This window comes from Episyrphus balteatus, chromosome 1, assembly GCF_945859705.1.
Source record: "Episyrphus balteatus chromosome 1, idEpiBalt1.1, whole genome shotgun sequence".
Lineage (NCBI taxonomy): Eukaryota > Metazoa > Arthropoda > Insecta > Diptera > Syrphidae > Episyrphus > Episyrphus balteatus.
In genome coordinates, this window is record NC_079134.1 from 43327533 (window position 1) to 43351129 (window position 23597).

Below are 23597 nucleotides of genomic sequence, written 5' to 3' on the forward strand. Positions count from 1 at the left end.
AGGACCTTCCCATTAATATAAAGAGCTCATATTTGGTGTGTATATTCTAGAGGTGTTTAGCAATCGATTTTTCGGAGTACCAAATCAAAAAAAAAAATTCGATTTTTTTGACCCACCCTAATATTTAATCACATAACATCGACTCCCCAAAGAGAAGCAAAGCACAAAAAGGAAAATTTAATTTTAAAGAAAAAAAAAATCCAATTGCTGTCAACAAGCTTTTCTTTTGAAATTTTAAAAGCTGTGGTTACCACAGCTATATAACTATATTTTTTCTTATATGTATACGAAGGTACTCAACGTAGCCATTTAAATATTTATACTTTCAATTTTATGTCTACCTCTCTTCTCTGCCTAAAAATAACCCACACGAGTTAAATGTTGTGGTTTTTCATTCAATTAATTTTTGAAACAAAAATACACAAAACAAAAATCGATAAACAGAAAGATTCGGTTGCGTGCAGATTTACTAGAATAATAAATCCTTTTTGGTCTTATAATTAACATTCTCGTTTGATAATGAAAAAGAGTAGAAAAAACATCTGTTTTCATTTCAGAACAAATATCAATTCATTTCACATTAATATTTCATCTGGCAAAAAAATTAATATCAAGTAATAAAATATTCTCTATATGATTTAAACGAAAAAGATTCACGCTCTAATTCCGTTTTTATCAAGATATCACGTTCCTCTGCCTATAACCAGGGTCTTCTTCACAATATTGTATAGCAGCGTGCATTTATGTGATTTGACGTGCAGTCTAGTAATAATTGTTGGACAAACAGAAACATTTTCATACATTATAGGGTTTCAATATAATTGCATATGGTTGTCTAATGGGTGCAAGCAATATTGCATCTGAATTCTATATAAGTTATTGCTTTCAATTGAGAATAAACATATATCAACACACGAGTTTTCAACACCTATCCCAGTCATAACCCATAGACGATGACGATGGTGACGATACAAGGAAGCTAATATATCTTTCATATTCATTTAAATTTGTGTACCTATTTGACTTGTTAGGTCCGTAACATGTTGGTTTTCTTTAAGTGATCAAATTGCTTATGGAGTGAAGATGGGTATTTATTTTGAAATTCGATTAAGGAATGGCAAAGATAGTTTATTTTGTGTTCTGATATTTTTTTTTTTTGTTAAATTTGAAGATTTCTTAATGGAAATACAAATGTAAATTAGAAATCAGAAATGTATATGTGTACCAATAAGAATAGATGAAAAATAGTTTACAATCTGCTAAAAGTCCTGAAACGGGGAAAGCCTTCAGGTACGAAAACTTGTATCTTTAACAAAATATGTATATTTAAAACAGAAAAATGTTTGAACAAACTTATAGCTGAGCTAAAAAATAAAAGTGTTTCTTATATTTTTAATGTATTAAATAAATGTTCATTAATATTTAAAACGAAATTGTTTGCAGTGTATAGCTTCGATTAAACCATTCCTATTTTATTTGAAAGTTTTTATAGATAAATTTCCAAAAAATACTAAGGGCGATTTTATTCACTATTGTTCAACTTGAAGAAAACTCTTAAGTTTGGTAACTTTTGAGTTGACTTCAAAACTACAGTTGAAACGCAAGTTGGAAAGTTGTTTTATTCACTCGTTTTCTTATCAACTTCATATTTTGAATTCAAAAGTTGGTCAACTTGCTGTTTTAAATATATCCTTGGGATTTTTGTGACATTTAATGAAAATGCTGTCAATTTCAAATGTAATTTTGAACTTTGCGTCATTGTAAATTAAGTTTCTGAATTTCTTCTAACGAATGGTTGTTTTACAACTAGAAAATAAACATACATTTTTGTCACACACAATTTTTTATTTGCATTTAATCTTATGCATTTTTTTTTTTTACATATATACGAGAGAATGTAATATTCAAATAAGTTTTTTTTATCCACATTTGTATTTGACACCAAAATAAATAAAATGCACGACTGGGGTCGCACGAACTTGCTCTTAGAGTTAAAGTTGTTTAAATTTTTAAGACTTTTTATATAGAAATTTGGAAAAAAAAAATAAAATTCGTTTCTTAAAAAAAAAATAAAATAAAATCTGAAATTAAATTGCCCTGCAAAACAAGTATGCAGTTTTGATTGATATATTAACATGCATTTTTAGAAAAAAAATTTTCAAAATCGTTAGAGCCGTTTTTTAAAAAACTAATTTTTTATAAATAATTTTTTGGAAAAAAAGTTTAAAAACAAAATTGGTATGCCATTTTGTAGAAATCACTAATCAACATCTAAAAACAAAATTTCAAAAAAAATTAAATGTACCGTTTTCGAAAATTTGATTTTTCAAAAAAAAATTTTCAAAATTTTTTTAAAAATCCAAAAATTATTTTTTCCAAAATTTAATTTTTGGCTTATATTTAAATTATATAAATGCTTCTTCACAAAAAGTTTCGTTGAAATCGAATAAGCAGTTTTGGAGATAATCGGATTTGAAGAAAACGGTTCTATGGCAGGTACCGTTAATAATGATTTTCAAAAAAAAATTTTTTCATTAAAAGATAGACCTAAACTTTAAACTAACACTTGAATCTTTTAAACAAAATCGTTGGAGCCATTTTCGAGATATTTCAATTTTACTAAAATCGGTATATGACAAGTACCGTTATTTTTGGTCCAAAAAAATTAATTCCAAAAACCCCTCTGGAGAGTCGCCAAATAACGCTGCATACCAGGTTTGACATCAATCGGTCCATCCGTTTAGGCTGTAGCTCCTTATACAGACAGACTGACAGACTGACAGACTGACAGACTGACAGACTGACAGACTGACAGACTGACAGACTGACAGACTGACAGACTGACAGACTGACAGACTGACAGACTGACAGACTGACAGACTGACAGACTGACAGACTGACAGACTGACAGACTGACAGACTGACAGACTGACAGACGGACTTCCGGGGCCCACTTTTTTGGCATTGTCTACCATCGTAATGTCATAGAAAAATGTTATCTCAACTTTTTTTTTTGTACGAATGCATAACTTGATATATAGTACCTATATCGCAAGTAAAAATAAAATATGACATTTAGAAGTAGAATCTCAAGTTTGCTTGGCAAACTCCTGATATTTTCGGCAGTTGAGAAAATCTAATGTTAATAAACTCTAGATTTGGAAATTGACAGTTGAAATCGTAAACTTTCAGTGAATAAAAAAAAATTCTAAAGTTGAAACTAAAAATCCTCAAGTTGAATTCAACTTTTAGTGAATAAAATCGCCCTAAATCATTCCAGAAATTAAAGGACATTATTTATTTATGGTTCCTTTTAATTTTCAATTTTTATTTTCATTAATTTTCTACTCCGTTTGACGTATGTATGTAGGTAATTTGAATTAAATGAAATAAAATGATAAGCTTTTTAATGTTTTAAAATTTATTAAAAGTATTCAAATAAAAAAAAATGGACCAAATGGAGGTGGAAGGAAAAAAAGTTTGTTTATTTTTTTGATGAAAATTGAAAAATTCCATTTTTTTTTTCTAGATGTCGTACAAACACGATTGAGGTTATAGATGATATAAAATTTACTATAGGTTGTCATGCAAAAATATTGACACCATGATGTAAAAAAAAGAAAAAAAAAGTTAATTTTTTTCGCTATTTTCATGAAAAATGTGTGACTTCAAAAAATGATTTTTATACTTTTTACAAAACATATATAGGCTCTAGTTATAGTTTAATTCTTTGGAAGAAATATAAGGCTTATAGTGGAGTAACTAAAGCTCAAAAATTGGCAATATTAGGGAACCCGGCCGAACAGCTTAGATTTTGATGATCTTTTTTTTCAAACGTCGGTAATTAAAAATACTTTAAAGTCTATAGATTAAAAATTGCCGGTGTTGCCGTTTTGATTTTTTAAATTTTATTGAAGATTTTTGTGAACAAAAAAATTTTTTTTTCCAAAATTTTTCTTAAATTTCATAAATTAATTGATGCCAAAATATTGTCTAGGAAATTCGAGGAAAAAAAATATATGGGAGTGAGGGACAATCTTCCATAGTTCAAGCGATAGATACAATTTTCTTATTAATTGACTTCAAACACAAAAAAAAATATTTGAACACAACGGCAACACCTACAATATTCAAATATACATTTTTTAAAAGCTAGAAGCTTAGTCATATATGTAAAATTAAAATTAAGTTAATTGAATGAACGGCTTTTGAAGGAATGGTAATTGAACTCAGATTTTTGAAAAAAAAATTATTGAAAAAATTTTAACACTTCGTTTTTTAAATTTGGTCGTAATATAAAATGCATTTATTTTTTTATTTTTTTTAGCCGCATTTATTATGATTTCAAATTATAAAAGGAAATTCCAATATCTATTACGGTTTATGAAAAAAAACTAAAAAGTATTTCATTTTCGAAGAACTTTTTTAATAAAAGTTTTGAAAAAAAATGTAACTTATTTTTTTTTTTAAAGTTCAACATTTAAACATAAAATTATTTTTTAATCATTTAATAACCCTTACTGTTGAAAGTTAAATAGCAAAAATTTAAAGTTCCTATTTACCACAGTCTTTGAAAAAATTAATTATTTCAATGCAAAAATTCAGTTTTAATAAAAAAAAAGTATTGAAATTGAAGTAATTTTTCATATTTTTTTCAAAAGTGTGATATATTTTACCTTTTTTGCTTCAAAATTCAACTGATAATATTTATGGCAAAAAATTTTTTTTAAATAAATTCATATTTTATTAGAAAAAGTTTGGAAAAAAGTAATTTTAAATTTTTCTAATAACATTTTTTTTTTTAATTCTGAGTTTGAGGACCATTTTTTCAAAAAGTCTTGATTAAATTTAGTGGATTTAAATTTAAGAGAAAAGAATGATCTTCTGGCTTTTTAAAAATTCATTTTAAAATATTGTAGGTGTTGCCGTTGTGTTCAAAATATTTTTTTTGTGTTTGAGGTCAGAATGTTAGAAAATTGCATTTATCGGTTAAACGATGGAAGATTGTCCCTTACTGCCTTCTATATATTTTCCTTAAATTACCTAGAGAATCTTTTGATATCATTTGTTTTATGAAATTTAAGAAAAAAAAATGGTTTTGTTAAAAAAAAATTAATTTTAATTTTAAAAAACAATACGGCAACACCGGCAATTTTTAATCTATAGACTTTAAAGTATTTTCAATTACCTACGTTTGAAAAAAAAATCGTCAAAATCAGAGCTGTTCGGCCGGGTTCCCTAATAATTTGCTTTAGTTACTCTACTATTATTGAATTTATAATTTTGTTTGTATACTTTTGCATATACAAAAAATGAGAAATGCTAATTTTTAATTTAATTAATTTTAATTAATTTTGTTCTCTTTTTTATAGTATAGTATTATGGCGTTTTCGATTGGCAGTCCGGAAGCGTCCGGAATCATTCTGAAAAAATTTTATTCATACAAAACTGTCAGTTTTGTGCGAATAAAACGCTTTCAGAATGATTCCGGACTGCCAATCGAAATTACTATTAAGCTTTAAAAATTATAAATTATGACGTTATCACGTAAAATTATCATCCGTAAACCAATTTAATAGACAAGTAGTTGAATTTATATAAAAAAAATACTGCATAGATAAAAAATAAGTAAATAATGTAAAGCATAGCTTTACCGCGTCTGTCCCCGAGTGTAACAATTTTTTTTTTTTTATTTATTTCGAGACGATTCTGATGTCTTCATTAATTTTCGAAAGAAAAGCAAATAAGGATCGGCCTAAGGTAGGTATATTATAGGGCAACTTTTAAGCTTTGCCACTCTCGTATTGGTATTGATATTTTAAAACATCTATCCAAAAGTTGAAAATAATCACATTAATACAATGTTGCCTCCAGGATATGTTAACTTGAATCAATTATTTTGATTTATGTTATTTTTCCTACAGCTTGTAAACATCTTTAGATAATAATATATCACGTTTCAATATTTGTTCGGCCATTATGTAAATAGGTAGATTTTTTCTTATTATCTTATTGTCCGAGAATCAAGATAAACCAGCTCTAAGTTTTTGTTTTTTTTTTTTTATCTGTTTGTACATTGTGTTTTTTTTGCACAATAATGCATTTTTTAAAACAACTCCGTTTGAGTAAGATGTTCAAACAAAATGACACATTAATAATAAAGTGCAAAGTATTATGATATAACAAGCGATAAAAAGATAGTATAATAAATTAATGCACCGAGGGTAGTTCTCAATTAATTTCAAAGAAAAGAAAACCCGTAAAAGATTAATTGATTACATCAAACTTAAACTCAGCTCGTGTTTGTTATATGAGTTCTGAGAAATTAAGAATTAATTTACAAGTTTGATTTTTTACAGTGTATAATAAGTAGGTGTGTTTGATATGTATCATCATTAGTTATTAGTAAGTACAGTTAGTCTATCAATTGTTTTTGTTTTGGCAATTGTTAATTGCCACATAAAAATAAATTTTAATCCGCTTAAGGAGAGTACTTACGATAAAATGGAAGGTTTTTATTAGCAGAGAATTGCGTGGATCATGAATTATTGCAATTTTAATTCTTCAGAGGGCTCTTAAATAGAAACGATACTATACAATAAATTATTTTGCATTTTTAACCATCTCTATTAATAAATGCAATATAATAATACCACCCCCAAGTTTATCTATCTATACTCCATTTATAAATGAGAGAATGACTGTACTATAAATACAAAAAGTTGTGGTAATTCGTTTGCTTTGGCACTTTACACTCATTCATGTCATCACAGAGGGAAGTCGATTAATCTCATCACTATACAGTGGGACAAAATATTATTAAAATTTGAACTAAGTCACCAAAAATAAGTTAAAATTTTGAAAATAAATAAGAAACGAAGTATATTCCAATATCGGCGCATTCAAAGAATCGTAATATTTAATTCCCAAAAAAAAGTGTGAGTAAAAGCTGCTAGAATTTTGAATTCAGGGCTTCTGTGCTGTAACTTTATTACTGGCGATAAACGTTTTTCAACGTCTCTAAAATCCATTTTTTTTTTTCAATAAACAAAGCAAAATTTCTATTAAATTCAGAATTATTTTTGAATTAAGAAATTATCCTTTTGAACGAAATTTCTTTTATTTTGATGAGATAAAATGGATTTTAAAGTCATTTAAACATTTTATCGCCAGTGATAAAAGTTACAGAACATGGACAAAACATAGTTAGCTCAAATTATGCTCTTTCACAATTTTTTTTTGTGATAGCGAACGAAAGAGCTGATATGTGTTTCCACGAAATCAAAAGTAGTACCTTAAATCTGGACTTTAACTCTGTCAAAACAAAGCGGTTTGATCGGGATATTGTCTTTGTAGCCACTAAAAGTTCTGGTTGTCAAGTTCGGTGACTCTTGCTTTTCGGGGTAATTTTAAATCCGGGAGTAGGAATTAATAACGACAATAACAACCATTATTAATCTGAAAATATGTATCAGAAGATTGACTGAAAATTTCATGCATCTCTGATTTTGGAGCAATCTCTTTCCTAAAAGAATACATTTGTCTTGCTCGTTTGTTTATTAAAATTTTTCAATTTGTTGCAAAATGAAGAACAAAAAAATGTTTGATGATTTTCTCAAACTTTGGACCTCCAATATCATTTAAACGGTTAGATAAACCAAAAATTGTATCAAATCTTTTGTTGTCAATCTAATTTGCTTTGTCTGTTTTGTTTTTTTCTTTCTTATGATTATTATGATAAACATGAAAAGAACAAGTGAAAAGGGAGACCAGTAAAATGTTCGATGCTTTAAAGATTTCACTGCTTTTATAAGCAAAACTGCTCTCTGTTCCTTGATTCTTTTTCTTTTCCAGAAAATGTTCTTGGCTTTTTAAAATTTCCCTGCTTTTTTGTTCTTCATATCTAATAATTTGATTCGATAAAAAAAGCAATGATTTAGAGAAAAAATTAACATGATGGATGATGACGATGAAACAGAGAAGTTTTAATCGAATCAACGTGTTATGTTATTTCCTATTGAAAAATTCGAAAATAGTAACTTACATTTTATTAATTTTTTATTGCATATTTCCAATCATGTTTCAAATCAGGAAGAAATTTATAGAGTAATTTTTCGCTGATATTTAAAGAGTGATTAAATATAACAGCTAATAATCGCTACTTTTTTATATGCTGGGCACTGCTATCACTGTACTTTAAAATCGTTTTTTTACACACCCCTCGTAAAATCAGCATCCAACTATTTTGGGTCAATTTTACTCTAACGACTGTCCTACTATGTAGTAATTGTGGTCGATTATTTCTAGATGCCACTTTTTCTATTGTTATCATAAAGACGAAACTACAAATAATCAATATTCTTATTTGTGGAAAAATTCTGAAGCTGTATACTATAAAAACATTCATGTGCTATGTGGAGGGTAAAAAAGCAAGTTGGAAACTGGGAAGTGCGTTGGAGTAATGCAAAATCGCGTTGGCGTGTGCATTGCACTTGTAAGATTGTGTGTGATGGTGAGTAAGATATGTTAGCGCAAATTGTTTCTCTGACAGAGGAATGCTTTTGATATAGTAGTTTTGAGTTGGCCTTTTGTTTCTAGGGAACTATGTAGGTATATAAAGAAATCAACGCTCTTTAATTGGACTAGTTTTTTTTTTGTAATTGAATTAAAAAAATCATCTTTCTTGCAAATGCGTTTTTTAAGTGATTCGTAACTGACAGTTTAAACTAAAATGAGTTGTTCGAATTATGTCTAATTTTCCATTTAAATATGAGTGAAAGTTTAAGAATTTGCTTTAAACTAGTTTGGGGATGCATTTTTTAACTGGATATTGCTAAATTGGATCATTGCATATAATTTACATGATATAATTTGACTAGACCTTATGTCTATAATAATGAACAACGGAGCTGTGACTGTGAAAACCAATATGAAAAAGCAATTGAAAGGAAAGCAGTTGCACAAAACAGTTGAGCATACAATTATTTGAAAAAATTCGTTTTAATAACTTTACGGTTTTTTAAACCCCAAACTTTTTTTTACTCTTTTTTGGAATCTAGATAATAAATAAGGACTAAGAAAGGAAAGAAGGTGGCTTTGATGTGGATCTTTCGGTTTAGTACGTTTATTAGTTGAAGCTAATCTGAACGACCTCTACGGCAATCAAATGGTATCTATAGAAAAGTTACATGGTTTGTGGTACTAGTTAGGAAAATGCCCGAAGATGAAAACCATGTTCCGCTCAAACATGTAGAATTAGTTCGCTTGCGCAAAATTCAAAATGGCCGCCATTTAAATAAACTACATCATGAGACCATTTTATTAATGATAGTAGCATGTATCTTATTCATTGGAAAATTGTTCACTGATCGGAAAAGATCTCATGAAAAGCACTCAATACTTGAATTATCTGTTAAGCGGACCCACCCTTTGTAATTCAAAAAGTTGAGGCTTGAGGGCCATTGTTTGTTGATGCACTAAGCTGAGAAGCGGCCTAGAGAGCAGTTCTGACATCAAGTTTATTAATTCTAAAGGGTATTAAAAGAATAGGATTTGGTATTACTCGTACATATTTTAATGCAATTTTTTTTTTAAAGAATATTAAGTATGTATTTGTAAATTTTGTAAGAATTTTTCTAGCACTGATTCGAGTTTCGTTGGTTTGAAACTTAGTGGAGTTATTTTGGAAAACTCGTGCCAAATTAAGAAAATTACTTAAAATTTTTTTCTAAAATGAAATAAGTGCCAACTCTCCAAAGATTCTTCAAAAAAATAAAAAAAAAACTAATTTTCTGAAGCTTAAGTCAAAAATAAAAAAAAAAAAATTGAAAACCAATCAACTCTTATCTGCATTTTCTGCTCATTACATATAGGTAAATTTTAATTTAAAAACAAAATTACAGAAATTTAGCTATGATTGACGCTTAAATGTAGAAAAATTCCTTAAATCGACATAAGCTACTCTGTCTTATTGCCACAGTTTTGATTTATCGAAAATAGGAAATATAAACATTAGAAAATTTGTGATGATCACTTGATGAAGAAACTTTCGAAAACTGACGCTTATTGTTTGATTTTTAAAAACTAGATTAAGTTATTTTCCGAAAATCTCGCAAATTTGATATTTTTCAAATTTTTTTTTGTATATACATAAGTATTTTAAAGAGAGGCAATAAAAATTAAATGCAGTTCAAAAACCATTTATATTAGTTTATTTGTAGATTGTAAGAACTTCCTCTATACAGGGTGTCCCGTAGTAAGATGAAGAATATTTAAGGGGTGATTTTTGGGTAGGTATATTGTTAGAAAAAAAATGTTCTACAGAAAAGCTCTACCTGCAAAGTTGGTATACCTTCACTCACTCGTATTAATGACTATTTCTTTGTTAATATTAAGGGTAGAAACTTGATATAGGTTTTTTTTTTTATAAGAAATCTTTTAAAAAATTTTTAAATTTTTAAATTCGGTGTCGGTGGTGATTTTTAAGAGTTACCACCAGACGGTTATACATCTTGCAAAAAATAATATTCTGACTTTTGTATGAAAATCGCTATTTCGGGACTCTTCAAGGACGTCTGGTGGGGGTAATGCCGCGAATAAAACGTCTGGGACCGAACTTTTTGAAATCAAGGTATCGCCCTCTATCGGCTCTATATGAATTAAAGTGGTTATATACTGGACACAAATCAGAAAAAATGCATTTTTCAACTCCCCATCAACCATAGAAGGCCGTGAAATAAACCTGCCAGACTTTCGAATTCTTTTTCAGGACGCTATTACCTACACATAAATATGACCTTTTTTCGGTTATACCTTCACTCCCAAAATCTGCTCTGGGCTCTTAGACTATATTTCTTTCAAATGATAATTTTTGACTTAAGGCCAATTTTCTTTGAGAAATGTGTTAATAAATACGGGGGATAGTGTTTTATTAGTTTATGTTATGAAGAAAACATTAATAAATATAAAAGTCTTAAACAAGTTTAAGAGAAAACTTATTCAATGTATGATACTTGAGAAAACAGGAACAATCTTTAAAAAAACTTATTTAACTACTTTAGACTTAAAAGGCTAGGAATAAATTATTTATTTTTGTTTTTTTTTTAACATAATTTTTATTTAAAATGCAGTTAAAAAAAAATATTTAAAGTGCCCTCCTTGATTTTGTTTTAATTTTACTATTTTGCATTAAATAAATATTTTACACTCTCTTATAGATTGAAGGGTGGAGCTATCAAATATTACATATAAGATTGAACTAAAAAGTTATTATCATTTTTCCAAATACTCAAATCACAATCCGCCAAATATGAAAAACAAATAAAATCTAAAAGATGTTAGACCAATTTTTGCATTTTTTTTTCAAATATTTTAAATTTATAAATGGAGACTTTTGATTTCAAAACTTTTCCTTTTCATCACTTAATAATTGTTCCTATTTATTACATATATGTAGTTTGAAAAACCACGTTTCAATTAAAATTTCTCACAAAACAATCAAGGAAGATCGAATAAATTGACTTTTATTTTATTGAATCTTCCTCCCATCTAAGTAAGTCATATACTAGTTTCAATTAAGCGAGGAATATAATAAAAGTGTTGTAATACACACCCCCTTATAACATACAACATTAAAGTATCAACTTTTTCATTGATTTGCATCTCTAAACTATGCACAATCCAAGATTTTAAATGAAATTATTTCTTATTATTCATGTGTATTTAATAAAATTTTAGTACAAAAAATAAAGACATCAAAACGAACACAAACGTGTGCCCGAGAAATAAAAATATGACCACGATGATGGTCACATCATCATTATCATCATTATTATTATTGTCATCATCAACGTGTCGCGTCAGTCTTTCAGTCGCTGATGGTGATCATCGTCATGTCAAAGTTTAATCAGACCTAAATGTTCTATGCTTAGTACATTTTTATATATTACTGTAATCGGAGCACACTGGAGCTACTATAAACTGGAAGCAGCTTGTGCATATGCATTCACTTGGGGAATCAGCAGAATAGACGGACAGGCAGTTTAAAGCGTTGAAAGCAGAATGCAACGCTTACAATCGAATCAAATCAGCTACAGCGACTTTCACACACAGTGGAGCCGAAAAGGGTGTTTTGTTAATTAGTTTCTTTTTCAAAAAAAGTTTTCGGTGGCGTTAGGATTATTTTGATAAACTATGACTTTTGAGATTCTAGGTTCAAACCAAGCCTAAATCCCTTCGAGTTTTGGTCAGTGGTATTGTCTTCGAGAATTGGTAAGTCCTTCAAGAGTATGACTCTCACAGGAATAATTATAAGAGCCTGAGGCATTGTTGATCTTGAGCTCTATGAAAAGGTTTGGATCTTAAATTCGCTTAGTTTGAAACCTTACCTAAATTTCAAATACTTACCAAAACTTTTATATGAATTTACTTTTACTTTTGCCACTTAAAACAAATTTTGACCCCATTGTTAAATAAACAGTAGCTTGCTTAATCCCCTGTTTTCTTTTTTTGTTATTTGTTGTTTTTTGTTTTGATTTTTTTTTCTGTTGTATTCAACACCAGTCCCAATGCATTAAATCAAATTCTCGCTCTGCGGTCATCATTAAGGCCGGATCACAATAATATTATACCCGCGCCACCACAGTTACATTATGGAGGAGTAGACGGTCCCTCCAATTCCAATTTAATAAAGCTTTGTCTCTGCTCTTCCACGGACAGTGATAGAATAGTAGGTCTTTGATTTTTATTCTCTCGGTTTTGGTCCGTTCGGAGTTTTGGTGTACCGCATTAGTTAGTTTACCGTAAGACCGCGTAAAACGCTTAAAGCGTGTTAAACTATTTTTTGCAAGACTCTGTTTGTTTTAGTACACTTATAAATCAGAAAAGTGTTTTTTTGTTTTAAAAAAAAGATTAAAGAAAAACGTCGGAAATTACATCACGAAAAGTGCACTTTAAGGTCTTAAACCGATCCTTAATTTCATTTGATACGAAAAAGCCTCGTCCGAGGTGGAATTGAAAAAAAAAAAAATGAGTATGAGTGATCCAACGGATTCCAGTCCAGAGATTCGAAAATTTAGTGAAAAGTAATTTAATCCTTAGTATTAAAATCTTTTCTCTAAAAATATTTTTTTTCTGTAAAGCCTTTCATAACTTATATTTTATTTTTAAAAAATCAGAAACTTGAAAATAAATTCTGTTAATTATCCAATTATCTTCCCTAATTGGCACATAAATATAAAATGCAGTTCATAATAAAACATACTTATACTTTTCTAAAAAAAAAGCAAAAGTAAAACAACAACAAAAAAAAAATAAAAACAAGCAACGGAAATAACTGATTAAGGAGTAATTTAAGAATCAGAATTTCCACCTTTTGTTTTCTCACTGCGTACTTATACATACTTCATATTTGGTGTAAGTGATATTGGTGGAAAATTACTTACACTTTGGGTGAAGTTTATTGTTATTTGTGTTGTTGTTGTTTTTTTTTTTTCTTATAAAACAGTGGGTTGTAGTGAATTCAAAGTTAAAAACGACAGCTTGCATGTCTTGTCTACGAAGTGATAATGTTTGATTTTACCTTGAGCTGAAAAAAAAAACAAATAGTTGCAATATAATAATATTTTGATTTGCTGTGATATGGTTTTAATATGCGATTTTTATGTATTTTTGATTTTTTTTTTTAGAAAATTTCTGATCCTCAAAATCGATCACTCAACTTTGACATTTCATTCAGTTTGATTGATAAAAAAACAAACTGGATAGTCGATAGCTTAAAGCTTGACAATTTTATTTAACATTTTTTTGGGGTACTTTTCAGAGACGTTTTGATTTTAAGCTTGACAATTTTATTTAACACTTTTTTAAGGTACTTTTCAGAGACGTTTTGATTATTTGAAATCCGAAAAATATATCTAGTTAATTAATTTTGTAAGGTAACCAAATAAGATAAAAAATTATCATTAACTAAAAAGTCATTAGAATTGCAATTTTTACAAATTTTTAGTTCTATCTTTTGATAAAAACTTTTTTTCTCAAAAAAAAAAAACCGCTATTAAGTGTTTTTTCCTGATTTTAACGCTATTTTTAATCAATATCTAATACGTTTTTACGCTATTTTTAATCAATATCTAATACGTTTAAAAAAAAAATATATTTGTTACCTAAAATGTGCTTCGCGGCAAAATTTTCACTCAGTTGCCAAAATTGCAATGAAAAAAAAAGCATTTGAAAGTAATCAGGAATTATTTATTGCAATTTAATTTGTTTGTCATTAAAATATTTTGTTGAAAATAAGAATTGCAAAATAAATGTTAATGTAAATCGAAAATGCTTTAAATGTTAATGCATTAAACCAAATTCAATACCTACAAAATGTGTGATTTATTTTTGTTTTTTACTTGAATTATATTTTTAAATGCAAAAATTGTTTGGTTTTTGTATTTAACTTCTATTTAATAGAAATAATGTGTTTCGTTTTGAAAAAAATTCAAATATGCATTTATCAAAGGATTTTGCCTCTACTTAATTTTATTAGTACAAGGTTTCTACGGATTGAGTTGAAAAACCAAAAAGCAAGCATTTTAGGTTAGAATTTTAGTCAAAACTAATTTTTTTAAACTTTTTAACCACTTGATTTAGATAGAATATCTAATTTTCTATGAATTAAATCTTCGAACCATTTAAAATTAGTTGGTCGAGTGAAATAAACAATAAAATGAAATAAAAAAAAAAAAACAAAAAACCGGCCTGTCCCTGTATTTCCATTTTCTCAGAAATACACCAATGGAATTAGTAGCAATTTTGGCTGAAGCATGCTTTTATGGCAAGGAATCATATCCATAAATGAAAACCTTTGAACGAATTTGTTCTATTCAAAATGGTTCATTCAATAAACTATTAGCTATGTTTTATTAAATGGCAATTTATTAAAAAACGTGATATTTGAAATTTGATTGTTTTCAATAATTGAAAAGTATTTAATCAATTGAAATTTAAAAATAATTCCTAGAACTTTCTTCCCTTTTATATCTCAAAGTATATTTCACTAGACTTAATTCCAACGGGTTGGTGATGAATGACCAAAACCCATAATCCCAAAGAGAAAATCCCCAAAGCCAAAATCCCCAAGACAGACCTGGGTATAGACAAAATCTCCAGGAAAAAATCTCCAAAAAAAAAAATCTCCGAGCGAAAATCCCAAAATTTCAGATGCGCAAGTTTTTTGTGTTCCGTTTTAAAAGAGGAACCTTTATGATTTTAAAATTGTCGTGTTTAGACCTGATTTTACTTTGCCTTACAGTGTTTTTTTATCATTCTATTACGTTTTTGTTTTTGCTATTTGGAGATTTTTGGGGATTTGGAGAAAATGGGAGAAAAAATTATTTATTGGAGATTTTGTCCATTGGATCCCTTTCCCCATGGAGATTTTGTCCATGGGGTCAAAAATTTTCTGGAGATTTTATCCGATTGAGATTTTTTTTTTTGGAGATAGTAAAGGTTTCCCAATTCCAACATCATAGAGTTCTGTACCTTTTCTAAACGTAATGTTTTTGTTGATATTTTACTACTTTTTGCGGAATTTTCAAAGAATTTTTTTGTCATAACGAGCCCTTCCCGCAAAATTATCGTAAGCTTACGATTTTTTTGTTTACAGAAAAATCTTTATATGTATATTTTTTTTTTTCAAGACTTATTGGAGACAATTTTGATGTAAATGTTTTCTTGAACAATTGTTGATATCAATAATACAAAAAGTTATATCTTATTCGTTTTAAGTGTTGAAAAAATGCAACTAAATGTTATCCATAATTCCAAAATCTAATTTGGCGCTTACGATTATTTTGCGGAGCTTTACATATCCAAATCCAAAAAATATAGATTTTTACCATGGATGCTTGCACTTTATTTGGCCTGATAGTTTAGGTTTCAAAATGCATTAAAACATGCACATTATTCAAGTAGATATACATTATGTTCATGAGACACGAGTTCCCCTATTTAAATGAAAAGTTCACACAATAAATTAAAATATGAAAATCATGGTCATTTATATAAAACGGAAGTTACTTGTTGATTTTGCAAGGCATATGTCAGAAAATGTTGTTAATATACACTAAAGCCTTTCTCACTGCAAAACATTTGTTTAAAGTGAGTGCTTAAGACACACGTTATGTATGTATATGGCAGCTGTGTATTGTCATTGCAACAATTGTCTGAGGCAAATTATCTTAAAAGTGACAATGACAGTTCAATCTGACAATATTTATATTAACTTGAATTTCTTTCAAAGACCGTAACGTGAATAACGATGATATGGTTTCAGAAGGTTTGTTTGAGTATATGTTGCAACTGCAATAGCGCTTTTCGCAGCCTCGAACAGATTATATGTATATATTCAAATTATTATCTATCTGGGGTCTCGGTCACTTATTCAATTGATAATATGGCTGGGTAATATTATGATGGACCATCATATTGTGCGACCATCACACGGAAAAACCGGTTTTGACATAAGAGAGTGTAGTGTCTGTGCTGTCAAATGACCCAATGATCTAATATTATATTGTTATTGTTTTTGTTTTTTTTTTTTTTTATTTTTTTACAAGAAGAGGAAGCGATCATTTTTGCATTTTAATTGTGAGAAACGACTGATAAATACAAAGTTTTCAAAGAACTTCATCAGATCGTGAGTGCATTTTGTTTTGTTTGGTTTGTCGCGGAAAGATAAAACAATCTAAACTGCCTACGTACCTTATACCAAAGCTAATTTATTTATGGATGAGACGAGTTTCGCATTTTCTAAAATTAGACATACAAATGACCATGTGTTTTATTTAGATAATTTCAATGCATTGATAGACTAAGAATGTTCTAAAGTAGCAGGTCACTGTCCAGTTTATTATTACATGTAAATTTTTTAAATCAATTACATTTTGCTCTTATAACTTCTAGTAAAAATCTAAACTTAGTTAAGAAATTGTATTGTTTTATGTCCCATTTCAAAGAGAATTCTTTGATTTAACTTTAATTTTAACTGGTAGGAGCTTCTTACGATTTCTAAATTATTTTTCCTTTAAAACTAAAACTATTTAAAACTGCGTGTCATTGACTTAAATTTTATAATTATTTTCCACGCATATTTTTTTTTGTAATTAAGAAGTTCCTTTCCTACCAAATTTCTTTAAATTAAAAAAAATGTCAACCCTAAAAGAACGTTTGCAAAAGCTTTTTATATATGGCGCCAAAATCATATTGATAAGGCTTAAATATTTATCAACCAAAAAACTTATATTTACAGCTACTGTTTGATTACTGCCAAAGAGAATATCAAAATTTTACACTCCGTACAAATGTATTTGAAAAAGTTTATGAGTAAGCCTTAAACAAAATGTTGGTTGCTATAATACTCATTTAACTCTCAGTTTTCGCTATTGCAATTTAATTTGTATTTAGAAGATCTAAGATTTTGCATAGAAGAAATTATAAAGAAAAAAAGTTGCGCATACACCACAGTGACCGTTTACGTTTTTAAGGTTAGGTTAGGTTAGGTTAGGTTAGGTAGAAATGGCTGTCAGGAAAACAACTGACACACTTAGACCATTTATTGGTCCGTTGTGATACCATGATTTTGTGAGGAAATTCCTCACTAATTAAACCAGTTGGAGCTTTTAATACGTTTTTAAACTTAATATTATTATTTGTTCAATTTTAACCCCTTGTAGCCCCATGCAGCGATGCCAACTGAGGCATAATTATGCCTTTTAGGCATAATTTTATTAGCTAAGGCTTATTTTTTGCCAAAAAGGCATAATTTTTTTCATTCTACTCTTGATTTATATTTTAAAAGTTTCTTACAATTTTTTAAATATTTTGATAAAAAGACTTAAAACTAATATTTTCTATATCTTTTAAATAAAGGTTGTTCGAAATTTTATCTACAGAATTTGTTTTTACCATTTAACTCTTGGTAGTGTTTAATTTTTCGAAGAATTTTTTTTTTTCAAACTAATCACTTTTACTAGAAAAGAATCTAATTTTGTTGCTGTAAAAAGGTCTAAAACGCTGCAAATAGGCTAATATTTTTTATTGGAGAGAAAAATTGGCCGCTAATTTCTTCCAATTATATGAAGCAACGTCTTGAAATATTCCTTTCGAAGAAAATAAGTTTCCGTTACGTGACAAATAAGTTGGTTTAGCCCCGATTTTTCAATCGTCAGTTAGACTATCAGAAGAATAAATTTCAATATAAAAAATTTTATTCCTATTATAGTCCGGTCAATTTAGACATCCGAGGTTACATTAATTCCCAGCAAGCTGAAAATTGGTAGGATTGTTGGAAACACCATCATAAATTAAATCTAAAAAGTCCTCATCGATCCGAGGTCTGGAAAAAAATTTACGGGGGGTCAAAGGTCACAAAAACTGGTTTTTCACGATTTTCAGCAAAACGGTAAGTCTCATCAAAAAATTTTCAATGCAAGAATTGTAGACCAGATTATTATATATAAAAAGTGTCATGACACTTTTTTTCCTAAGACCCACCGTTTCTTAGGTATAACGATTCAAAAAGTTGAAGTTGAGTTGTAATCGTCATAATCTGGCCTATCCTGAAAAAAAACTCCTAACTGAAAAGTTCCTGAAATTTCATTATTTTTTTAGCTTGAATTTCGTTCTTCAATGGTTAAGAATATGGGAAACCAAAAAAAAAATGAAAATTTTCGCCATTTTTCCGATTGGGGCCCTTCTCCCGAAACCATTTCCCTGGGAATTTTTGTTTAGAATATGTCTGAATATATACAGGGTGTGCAATAGAGAATGGACAACCCTAAAACGGCTGATGGCTACACTTATGACTGTTCTAAAAACAGATAGAAAAAAGTTCTATCGCAACCAGTTCATAAAATATTGGCTTTTTTTCGTTCAGTGTATTTTAAATTTTATCATCTTGTGTTTTCGTTCACTACAACCACGAATGAATGAATTTTATTTATTTGTATTTTTTATAATTTTCTACAATAATTGTATGAGTACATAAATACTTTAAAAACTGCAAAGCTATTGCACATTTTCGTAAAAAAAATTTTGAAATCTGTTGTGACCTTTGACCCCCCGTAAATTTTTTTCCAGACCTCGGATCGATGAGGACTTTTTAGATTTAATTTATGATGGTGTTTCCAACAATCCTACCAATTTTCAGCTTGCTGGGAATTAATGTAACCTCACCCCCTTATTTTAGTCTAATTTGACCGGACTAATTAATAATCTCTATCTGAGGTTTATCTGACTATTGAAAAATTGGTCCTTAATGTTTAAATTGATTAAATAAACATTTCGTTTTGTGTACTTGTGTACTTTTTGTATATAATAATTTTTTAATAGCCCAGTAATTTTAGGCATTTTTTACCCCAAAACCTAAAATTACTAGACTATAAGCATAAACTAAGAAATTGAAATTGAGGCATAATTTATTTGAAAAGGCATAATTTTTTTTCAAGTGAGGCATAATTTTGACTGAATGGGTTGGCAACGCTGGCCCCATGTGACATTTCTGTAACAAACCGAAAAAGATCGCCAAAAAGCTGTAAAAAACATATTTTTATTCTTTATAATCTTACATAATTCTTACATAATCTTTAAGAATTGCTTTATCGAAATAATGCACCATATTTCAAATAAATAGCACCAATAGTTTTTAATTGGCAGTTAATGTTGAAAGTTCGGCTTTTTGGGAAAACAAGCAAATTTATGTAAAAACTACGAAAATCAGAAAAAATATTTTTCGTGCATAAACTAACTAGGTTTTATTTTTGGATTTTAGGAATGCGCCTAAAAATAAATATTAGATAGCTTTTTGTTTGAATTTTTGCATTTATATACAAAAATAAATTATTTAAACTTTTTTTTTTTACTGCGTAAATTTCGAAATAACTGAGCAAATAATGAATTTATTGAATTTTTAAAAAATACGTGTTTTATTATAGCTAAAGCCCTTTCGATTTACATTATTAATTTTAAAATTTACGATGTTGGGTTACAAGGGGTTAAACCTGAAATCTGATAATAATGTAATCATAATCAGTTATCTTTTTTAAACAGTTTTTAACCCTTTTTCATGTTGTGCACGAACCAAAAGTCTAGATTTCGGTCAAAAAGTTCACAATCTCATCGAAATCCAATAAATACCAGTTTTCTAATTCCGTTTTAACCCCTTTCACAGCCAAGCTTCGCGGTTTTGGCAGTTTACGCCCAGGATATTTTTTTAAATATTAGGTTCTATTGTACTTGTAATATAGATCTATTAGAGGAGCTCCACAAAAATTGTATAGCCTCGAGGAAGATATTTCTGATCCAAATTAATTCAAATAAAAAAAAAAAATAAAATGCACGACTGGGGTCGCACGTACTTGCTCTTATGATAAAAGTAGCTTTTATGTCAAAGATTTTTAGGAAAAATATTTTCAATTAGTTATAATTTGATTTTTTGAGGAGTTTCATAAGAAAAGAATGCAGAAATATGTAAATTTTTTTTTTATTTCTTACGCCATATTTCCGTTACCCATATTTTTTGAGAAAAACTAAAAACGAAGTTATGTTAGATTTACGTACAGCATAACGTGTGTTAAATTTAATAAAAATCGTCGTTTTCGAAAAAATTGGAATAACTCATTAATCGGCGATTTAAAAAAAAAATTAATATCATATTTCCACTATCCGTATTTTTTGAGAAAAACGAAAAATGCAGTTATATTAACTGTACGTATAGCATTACTTGAGTCAAATTTAAACAAAATCGCAAGAGCCATTTTCGAGAAAATTGCAATACCTCGAACACGTTGTATGGGAGGTACATGTTCTAAGCGAGATATTAAAAAACAAAAAAAAAAAACTTTGGAAATTACGAAAAAATCATCTGCACCAAGTTTTACGAAAATCCGTTCAGCCGTTTAAGCTGCAGCTTCATGTACAGCTTTTTTTGACGACGCACAGACCGACGGACGTCATGACGAAAACTACTTTTGCGGGCTACTCCATCATCGTAATGTTAGTTTTGATTAAAACCTCGAATTTTTTTTTTTGACACGAAACCAATACTTGCCCTATTGAGCAAGTAAAAAAAAAGATACATCTTCAGGATAGATGAATAACGAAAATTTAAATTTAAAAAAAACTAAAATTTTGATTTTTGGCAAAATGTCAGCTTCCCGGAGAAAAAAAAATCGTTTCTTTTTTCAAAAATATTTACCTTTTAAAGTGTCACACAAAATGGTAATTGTCTAGCCGTTTCGGAGAAATTTTCCTCACCGACTTTGAAAACACCGTTTTGAAAAAAACGCATTTTAAACTCAGTTAAAACGTTATTGTGTTATGAAACGGGCCCGTTTCATAACACAATATCATATACTCAGTTAAAACGTCTATATGAATACGCTAATTTCCCAAAGTGATATTTTAGAACAATACTCTAAAATTTATATGAACATTCAAAAAATGCAAGATATCAAGTGGTCATAACCACTTAAAGTTTTCTATCGAACAGACTGATACGCCATTGTATTGGTCACGATGAGGTCATAGGTAAATAAAAAAGCTTTCAATGATAAACTAAAATAGGCAATACAAGAAATTTAAGAATACAAGAAAATTAAGGAACAAAACTATGGCTAAAAGGACGAAGAATCAATTAAGATTCTTAATACCCACTCAGACCTTATTGCTTATTTGTTATTCTGATTAATATTGACTTAATTGTAACTTCAAGAAGAACCTCAAAAGTATTTTGGCTCCTTGTGCCTTTCAAATCAAATTTGTGAAAAAAAAAGGTTTTCTAAATAATTATTCGGTTACAAGTTTTTGCGATAAATATTCGTTTTTAATTTGGTGTGATATTTGGACTTTTTAATTAAAAGATCTTTTAACTTCTCAAACTTTTAACTTTTCTACTAAAACTACTATTCTTATTAGGATTAGCCTAATACCTAAAAATACCTAAGGGGTTATTAATTAATTCATCTTCACCAGTTTTAAGAAACCTTATCAGTCTAACACTTGTGTTTGTTTATCTTATCATTTTCACGTGATTAAAATTTTATTTTATTTGATAGATTGATATCTAATGTATTTATATCTTTTCAATATAAAAGATAATTGAACTGATTCTTTACCCAGTAAGTTTGAACTAGTCTATAGTGTTGTTCTTGAAAAAATCTTAATTATTTTTATAATTGACAGTGTTGACAAAAACAACTCTTAGATTGCAATGTTTGATTGTTCAATGTTGAAAAAAGAAATCTGAAAAAGTGACAAATAATGACATATAAAACATATTTTGTTTGCTTTATAGTAAAATTATAGTCAGAAACTTGTAAAACAGCTTTAAACTGCAAAATGTTTATATTATTTGTTTATATTTGTATTTACTATGTCAATTAAATATCAATTTTAAGTTTTTCTTATCAAAAAGTAAAAAAAAAAAAAAAATAATCAACGTCTTCATATAAACCAAATAGGTATTTGTACTAAAAGATAATGATTATATTTCAAACAAGACCATTTTATCTTTCCAAAATACAAGGTTATCAATCTATATGTTTTGACAGTTTTCCCAATTATTTATCTGTATCATAACGACTTAATTCGCTATCAACTTTAATTGAGTTATTAATACAATCAACGATTTAATACTGTAAAACATTTCGTCGGTTATTCATCCATCAATATCGCAGGGCAAAAAAAGTGTCTTTTATGTCAAAAGAATTTTTTCAAATGTTGTTTAAGTCATAGCGTATAATAACCTGGATATAATTGACACTTTAGCTATTTGAGATAAATTACAACCATTCAACAAAACCATATTACGTGCTAATTTTTTTGTTTGAAATCCGATGAATGTGCCTTCCAGTTTAACGTCGTTTGAACACCTAAAAGTTTATTTAAATGTTCTCTCGAAAGTCTTGAGGCTTTGATTACAATAATGTGGTGTGGTGCACGGCAACGACGACAACGACGACGACAAGAACGAAGAACATCATTGTTGTCAGAGTATTGTTACATTTTTTTTTTTCTTGTCTATATTTTTACAAAACTTAATTTTGTACTTATAATTGAAAAATTGTTCATTTAATACATCATTAATTTTTATTAAAACACACCTTCTTCGATTGAGTGGTTGTAAAATTAAATTGATTGAGTGATCAAGATAATGTTTTGTATGATATAACCGCAGAGAATTGAAAACGACACCTACAACAGTTGAACGAACAGAAAAAAAAAACTTTGAATTATATACTATAAGATATCTGGATGTTAAATCAAATGCTTATTTAATTTAAAGTTTTAATTAACATGTTAATGAGTGTTATTTATAGTGAATTCTTTGTTTTTTGTATTTTCCAGTGAAGTAACCGAAGGCGCGTTGCAGATATGGCGAACACTGCCAGAGAAAATTCGTCAAGATCCCAGCCTTGCGTCATTCCGGCAGGAACATGAACGGCTTCATGGTAAGTTTTACCTCTTTGGTGTTAATATTTAGATAAAGCTTCAATGTAAAGTGGAGACTTTGAAAATCATCCAATCATAGTCCAAACAAATTTTGATCA

General features: G+C 28.5%; 1 protein-coding gene and 1 long non-coding RNA gene across 5 annotated transcripts in view; one reads left to right on the forward strand and one right to left on the reverse strand.

The window, feature by feature from the left end:
• LOC129905832 (P protein) overlaps nt 1-23597 on the forward strand; it is a 79998-nt gene that overhangs the window by 40860 nt on the left and 15541 nt on the right. For 2 of the 4 annotated variants that reach the window (XM_055981421.1, XM_055981423.1), the window contains exon 2: nt 23395-23498. In XM_055981421.1, coding sequence (XP_055837396.1) covers nt 23395-23498 — 104 coding nt within the window. Of the gene's footprint in view, nt 1-12585; nt 13083-22931; nt 23041-23394; nt 23499-23597 lie in introns of those variants that run through there. The other 2 variants (XM_055981424.1, XM_055981422.1) reach the window with 2 other exon arrangements.
• On the reverse strand, nt 22683-23515 carry LOC129905834 (uncharacterized). Its single transcript, XR_008770665.1, has 3 exons — nt 23151-23515; nt 22858-23083; nt 22683-22793 (listed from the first exon to the last, which is right to left on the reverse strand). It is a non-coding gene; the product is annotated as an uncharacterized LOC129905834 (long non-coding RNA).